The sequence below is a fragment of the Carassius auratus genome, chromosome 4 (assembly GCF_003368295.1).
Source record: "Carassius auratus strain Wakin chromosome 4, ASM336829v1, whole genome shotgun sequence".
In the NCBI taxonomy this organism is placed as follows: Eukaryota; Metazoa; Chordata; class Actinopteri; order Cypriniformes; family Cyprinidae; genus Carassius; species Carassius auratus.
In genome coordinates, this window is record NC_039246.1 from 21549186 (window position 1) to 21556907 (window position 7722).

A 7722-nucleotide genomic window follows, 5' to 3' on the forward strand; every position below is an offset into this window, starting at 1 on the left:
ACATTTTTAACTCGATTCTGATACCACATGGTGTATGATAAATACACACACAAACATTAATCACATTAGTGTAATGGTATTTTATCAGTTTTGCCAATTTAACAAGATTAATTACATTCTTATTTTAAAGAGCTTCTACCTGTTCCAGGTACTGCAGGGCTGGGTTTGATGATATGACAGCAGGTTGTTCATGATGTGAATCAGCTTCTGGAGCTATTGCAGAAATGGGCGTGGCTCTCTCACTGGACCCCTCCTCCTCCTCCTCCTCAGAGCTCCGCCCCTCAGCTTGACTCATCAGCTACAAATAATACATTTACTTTTAAAGACAGTCATATGAAAATTATATTTTAATCTGCTAAATCAATGTATGAACTTTTTCCCACTGCTTTTCATAATCTTGACCCAAGCAATCTGGAACTACACCTCTGCATGAGCTAGAGTAAGTTTGTGGCAGCTGTACACCATTAACCTCATTAATTGGAGACACGTATTTAGTGAAGGCTGCTCATTCTTTCAGTGACAATAACAAATGATAGTTAACATGGCTCAACATAACAATGAACAAACGGAAGCCGCACAGAGTTATTCAGGTAGACTGTTAATACCTTAAACCGTATAAATGTACAGTGTTAGAGTGTGAAATATTGTTACAGTGTAGTATTTTAATAGTATTAGGCAGACTTTCTGTATTTTAGCCCAAATCTTGGCCGAATGTTCACTTCCAAGCTGCTAAAATGGTCTCGGGCTCTTCTTCTGTCCCACTTAATTATCATACAAGCATTAAAATGTGAACTTTCTAAATCTTGGTCCGTTTAGTATTATTGTATGTCAAGTAAGTTATGTCTTTCGACGCTGTATTTATAACTTACCGTAATGTTGAAGTTCTTGAGCCGTGAAGTCTTTCAATCTCTGTCGTTTCAGTCACTGTTTTCCTGCGCGCGACGCTGTCTCCATAGCAACTCTTCCCCCGCGCGCGCAGCCGCAGGGCCACGTCGAGAGCTTTAGGGGGTTAAAACAGTTTTTTTCCTCAAGGTTTCTGACCGTTTCTTAACCATTTTTTCGCAGATACAGAAACCGATAAGAGCTACGTAAGCGTATTTAAACGCAGACAGCCGTTAACGTTCTCGCCTAACCGCAAGTACGTTTTGGCCGTCGTCTCCCCTCTGCAGAAACAGGACAGCTGTCAAACTGGTAAGGAACCATGCAAAATGCTTTTCCATACTGTATGAAATAAGGAAAGATTGAACATGTATCCTGGTTTATCTTGCACGGAAAACTTGTCTACGCGCTTTAAAAAGCCTACTCTTTTTGGCTCAGAATGGTACACCACATGAGCAGACTACATTAATACCATTCCACAAAGCAATACACTTGTGAAGAATTGTGTCCATTGCTAAATATAGTAGGTAGTATGCAGTACAGTATCTGTAGTGAGCTAGTGTTCATGTCAAGTCTGAGCATCTTGACTGCACTGGCCTCAAGAGTGCAAATACACTCAGTGCATTATTTGTAACAACCTGAAATGATGGGTGTGTGTGTGTGTGTGTGTGTGTGAAACCAGTCTTGGCAGATGATGGATCTTTTAGAGCATCTTCACCTGCTTATGAAAATAACAGAAGAGAAAACCGATACGATTACAGGTAAAGGTGAAGTCGAAAAAGCCACACACAATCACCCACATGTTAAAGTGATTTATAACCCTGCCCCCCACTCTTAAATGTTGCTTGTAGCCCAGTACATTGGACTTCATCAACAGTGACCACTTTTGAGCCGTTCTCTTTTGATGAGCGTGATGCTGCACGGAGAGTTGAGCGTGAGAGGAGACTGCAGGAGTTTCGCCAGATGCAAGAACGGCAGTGGGTGAGAATGCTGTCCTCTGAAATTCAATCTAAAGATGCTGTAGAATATCAGGTGTTTTTGGTATACATGTAAAATGCCTGTTTTGATTTTTCAGCGCTCAACATTTAAAGCGAATCCAATAAGAAGATACAAACCACTTGTTCAACTCTGTGGACAGTCCCAGACCCATTCACAACAGTCAAAATAATGTTACATTTAAGATTTGTATTGTCGTTTTTAAGTGTTTTAATAAAAAAAAAAATAATAAAACTTTTTTTTTTTACTAACAAAAGCTGTGCTTTCAATTTTGTTGTTCAAATGTTTGTCTAACAAGTGTTCAAGTTAGTCTTTTCTTTTAATTCAGGCAGTGTTTTTAGTTTGGGGGGGGGGGGTGCAGTTTAATTTAGATTTCTTTTTTATATATATTTAAATAAACATACATGCATAGTTATTTTGTTAAAGCAAATTAGACCAGAAGACATAATAGATGCAAATCAAACTCTTTGTAATACAGTAGGTTTATTTAACACATACATTTTAACATCTTTTGAGACCCATTTAAATTATCATCTTTTTGTGTTCGACAGAAGAAAGAACTTTGTGAACCACACCTTTAAAGTGACAGACAAATCCATTCTTCTAAAGATATAGGCCTATTGTTTTATTAAAATGTATATAGTCTGTAAAGATGACATTCCATACATTATCAGAGCTTTGTAGACATAATAGGGGTTGTGAATGGGTTTGCCTTGCTGAAGGTGGCAATCCTACGCTCCTCACAAAAATGAGTTTTTTTTCTCCAGTTAAAATCCGGCCCTTAACCCATAAGAATGCATACTTTATAAAAACGATCATGTTGGTATTTTCATTTGAAATTTTAATATTTGATATAAAACACAGTACAGTGCCTGTGGCATACCACACGGTCATCTAAAAAAACTGCCTGAAGACAGTGACACAGCACTCCGTCAAATCACTCAGTTTAACTAAATATCAGGGTGATTGACAGAGATACAGTAGAAATATTATGTGTGGTTTTGTATTTAATTTTTTTTGTATTAGCCTTTGAGTAAGGGAGGCACACCTTTGGAAATGAGAGCATCCGAGGAGCATGTGAAGGCTATGTTTATTTTATTTGCAAAAATATTTTTAATGTTATCTTTTTTTTTTCTTTTTTTTTTAAGTATCGGTTCAGGCACCGTTTAAGCACTGGTACCATTTTAAAAGTATCGATTTGGCACCGGCATCGTAAAAAAACGAATCGATGCCCAACCCTGCTCCAGGACCAGCAGGCCCTAGGCCAGGATTCCTCAAATCTTGCCCTGAAGGTCCATTGTGCTCCAGAGTTTAGTTCTAACCCTGATAAAACTATCCTACCTGAGTTTTTTTTTTTTTTTTTTTTTTATGATTCTGAACTTGAAGACGATGATTGGCATCATCATCCTAAAAGTGCCTGTGCTTGCCATGTTTTGACTTTGTGTAGCCTCGCCCCTTTTTAGCACTGTGTTTGTTGTGTTCTGGTTGTATTTCCACAGTGATTTCACGGATTTATGAATAAACGCTCTTTTTAAAATCTTAATGGTCAACTGACAGCTTTTAAGATATTTGCTTTAAATGTTACAGTGCTCACGATAACTTTCGTTAACTCTACAATATATAAATACACTTTACCAGCTAAATTGCTCTTAGACAGCGATGTCAGAAATATAGAGCTACCACAGAACGGAAGTTCAAATACAATATTCTTAATATTGTGATATGCTCGTTTCTCTGGAGAATAAGGTCAATACCTTGATACAAAAATAAGCTTGTTACAGACAATACAGCATAACAGTAATCCACACAACGATGTCTATTGATTACTACAGAAAAGGTTTCACCTTTATACTGCAGAAAGAAAATTACATATTCAAGTTTGGAAGATTCTAGTGGCCATGACAATGTTTTTGATCACTTTCTGGTTCTTGCTGAACCCATCCAGAAGGGGGCAATGGATCCCCATTTATGTGCCCAGAAGCCTGGTGTTCATTACTGTGCTTCAGAAAAAAACATTCTCACTTTAAAACCTGAAACATTATGTAATCACAAGTCTGTCAAAAGAGCTTCTTGGTTATGTCGTGCTGCAGGTGGATCTGTCAAGATTAATTTAACTGTAGACTTTTACTGTATTTCGTGTGCTCCTGGGATAATATTACATGTATGAAATGCTTAAGGAATTTGTAGACCAAATTGAGTTCATAAGGTTTCTCTGTCTGATAAAAGCCACTAGGGAGACTAGACAAAAGTTTGGATGAATATTTAGAATCAGAAAGATGAATTGTGAAGAACAAACTCTCAGTTGAGGGAGAAGAGCTTAGTGTGAGTGGGTGGATGTATAGGGTATTTGCTTCATGCTGGACATTGTTTCTGTGGCGGAAGATGGAATTAATTACCAGTGTCTGTCTGCCAGAGACCATAGACTGAAACCCTTTAGAGAGAAAGAAAAAAGCAGCAACCTAAAATTGTCATAGATATACAGAGAGAAAGGCCTCAAACCACAGTGCTTCTATTCCACAGAGCAGAAGTTCCCATTCCAGCCACAGTCATCCAAAACTGTCATTTCCTGTTGGATTTTTCCTTCTAGTTTAAGAATATTAGAAAACAGCATCAAACAGACTTCTGTAAAATCTATATCGAGAATCCAGAGACAAACATATTGGTCCTGGAGTCATCTTGGATGTGGTGGCAGCTCTGGTTCATAATTTAGTTCGCTCAGAAGTGTAACTTTTTACAAATGCCACCCATCTGAATATTCAAATATTCCACATCACTGCCATAAGATTTTGTCTTCCAATTATACATGTGCATCTCTCAAGGCTTCAAATTTTTATACCACAAGTAAATTCTTAAAATGCACACTTCTGCTTTTAAGGTTTTGAGCAGTTCTGGTAAGGAACTGAATGGAAAGATTTTAATGAAAGCCTTGTGCAACTTAAAGAATATTCTGTGATTTGTCCTAAAACCAAAATTATAACGTTGGAGAGACATGGAGCCCGGAGGGACATTCTGTCCAATCTGAAAGCTGACACCCGGTAAACACAGAAGAGGTCAGTCAACTGTGCATGGCAGATCCTTTTCCTATTTAGTGCCAAAACTCTGGAATAACCTACCTAACACTGTCTGGGAGGCAGACACACTCTGTCTGTTTAAATCTAGATTAAAGACCCATCTCTTTAACCTGGCTCACACATAACACACTAATACGCTTCTAATATTCTTATCCATTAAAGGATTTTCAGGCTGCATTAATTAGGAAAATCTGAATCAGGAATATTTCCCATAACACCCAATGAACTATTCTTGCTACATCGTTAGAAGAATGGCATCTACGCTAATATTAGTCTGATTATTTCTTATTCTTAGGTCACTGTAGCCACCAGATCCAGTCTGTATCCAGTTCAGATGGTCACTGCAGTCAACTAGATCCAGTCACGATGATTTTTCCAAGTAAGACATGTTCCTGGATCAACATCTTTTGATGATCCTGGATCAACATTGTTGTGCAAAAATATAGACTTAACCCAATCCCTACCCCTAAACCTAACCATACCCAAAAGTTATTCCTTAAATCAGAGGGAAATGATAGCTGATTAACAAGGTTAATAAGCCTGATTTTAAGCCTAAAACAGATATTTCTTGAGAAATTATATCTCAATTCTGATTGGTTGATTGGAATGTTGTTCCAGGATCAACAAGGATGTTGATCCAGGAACATGTTGTACTTGATGAAATCACGCTCATCACCCAGATCCAGTACGTAGCCTATCCAACCCAGATAGTGGATCAGCACCTAGAGATTACCTCAACAGTTCTGAATGTCAGCGGAGACCAGGACAACTAGATGTGCCCCTGAGTTTAGGCTTACTATCAGTGTTACTGTAGGTGCTTCTACACCCTTGTAAATCAGTTATAATTTCCCACTGAATTTAGGAATAAATTATGGGTAGACTTAGGTATTGGGGTAGGGATTGAGTTAAGTCCATATTTTTGGACAATTATGTTGATCCAGGATCATCTCAAACAAAGATGTTGTTCTAGGAACATGTCTTACTTGGCAAAATCACAGCGACCCACATGAACCAGATGAGTCCTCTGCACAATGTGACTTTGCTGCAGCCTGGAATTGAACTCCTGGTTTTGTCTGGTCAGAGGAGAACTGGCATCCTACAGAGCCTGGTTTCCCCCAAGGTTTCATTTGGTCACCAATGGAGTTTTGGCTCCTTGCCGCTGTCGCCTCTGGCTTGCTTAGTTGGGGACACTTAATATCTAGCAATATTGTCGACTTGATTTCACAGAGACTATTAAACGGAACTGAGCTGGATGATGATATCACTGAATTGAATGATGAACTGCCTTTAACTGAAAATTGAGTGTTTACTATTGTCATTTTGCATTATTGAGGCACTATTTTCCTATTTAATAGTGTAAAGTGCTTTGAAACAATCTGTATTGTTAAAAGGGCTATATAAAGGCAACTTGGCTTGACTGGAGACAATGTCATTAAAAAAATAAAATTAAAATAAATTTAAATTTAAAAATTTACATTTTTAAATTTATGCATTTAGCAGACGATTTTATCCAAAGCGACTTACAGTGCATTCAGGCTATCAATTTTTACTAATCATGTGTTTCCGGGGAATCGAACCCCCAACCTCGCAATGCTCTACCACTTGAGCTACAGGAACACAGCCAATATGATATACTATACTCCATTAACTACAGAAAAACAGCCAGAAGGGAAAAGTAGTGCAAAAACAAAAAGTCTACATTGTCTTATCTTTCATCTTGATTTTCAAGGTCAGAATCTTGAATGGTCTTTTGTTTAGGGTTTCTGGGGGAGGGGGTTACTGTGTTTGGGAATATGATGTTTAAAGCATAACAAAAGGACACAACAGTACAGAGTTAACCAGCACAGCCGTATTAAAACTGCCTGTTTTCACCCCAAATAAGGACGCAACCTCAAAATGATGTTTTTAAAGCCCAGTTAAGACTGAAAATAAAACCGATTCCTAATAAAAATAAGTCATTAATGTCACTGTGTCTCAATGTTGAGCTGGCTAGTTCTAGAGAACTGTGATGTAGAACTTCTCCTGATGTCTTTTCCAGGTCAACCAGCCTGTTTAAGTAGTGTTGGGTCACTGCGCTGAGATTTGGAGACAGTCAGCATGCTTTGTCAGGTGTAATCATTTGTGACGATGCTTGCACAGGTCTGTATGTCAACTCACAATCTCCAACTCTGACCCAAAGGTCAGACATCTGTGAGAGAGAAGCTGTGGGAAGAGGTTCAGAGAGTATAGTATTATCCAAGGACTGCAGAAACAGTCATTCAGGAAAAGCAGAAAAGGCAGAGGGTGCACCATCTGTTTGGCTGGCTGAAGTCCTGTAGGTGCACAAGCCCTATCAAAAAGGAAAAGCCAATCCTTGTGTGGAGGTAGAGAGGAGGCTCTAGAGGATGCAGTTTTATGAGATTAACAGCTGCAATTCTGTATAAATCATATTCCGTTCAGGTTTTTTAGAGATATATTAAATTTATGCATTTAGCAGACGCTTTTATCGAAAGCGACTTACAGTCCATTCAGTCTATCAATTTTTACATATCATGTGTTCCCAGGGAATCGAACCCACAACCTTGTGCTTGATATCGCAGTGCTCTACCAATTGAGCTACAGGAACACTAGAGATGATAGAATTGTTCTACCAAACAGACATCTGAGATAGATGTTTGTCTATTAATGTAATAGTTGCATCTTTCCATTATATATGACACACACACTCAAACACATTAGACATTAGTCAGCCCTCTTGACTTTTTATAACTGCTCCTTGCTCATTTCCTCCTCTGTC

The 7722-nt window shown here is 38.3% G+C and overlaps 1 protein-coding gene across 3 annotated transcripts in view; it reads right to left on the reverse strand.

Annotated features, from left to right (window-relative positions):
- Window positions 1-966, reverse strand: part of ccdc146 (coiled-coil domain containing 146) — a 34290-nt gene extending 33324 nt beyond the window's left edge. For all 3 annotated transcript variants that reach the window (XM_026232271.1, XM_026232277.1, XM_026232263.1), the window contains exons 1-2: window positions 870-966; window positions 140-298 (exon numbers count right to left, since the gene is read on the reverse strand). In XM_026232271.1, coding sequence (XP_026088056.1) covers window positions 140-295 — 156 coding nt within the window. In that variant the 5' untranslated portion in view covers window positions 296-298; window positions 870-966. The remainder of the gene's footprint in view (window positions 1-139; window positions 299-869) is intronic.
- Between the last annotated feature and the right edge of the window lie 6756 nt (window positions 967-7722).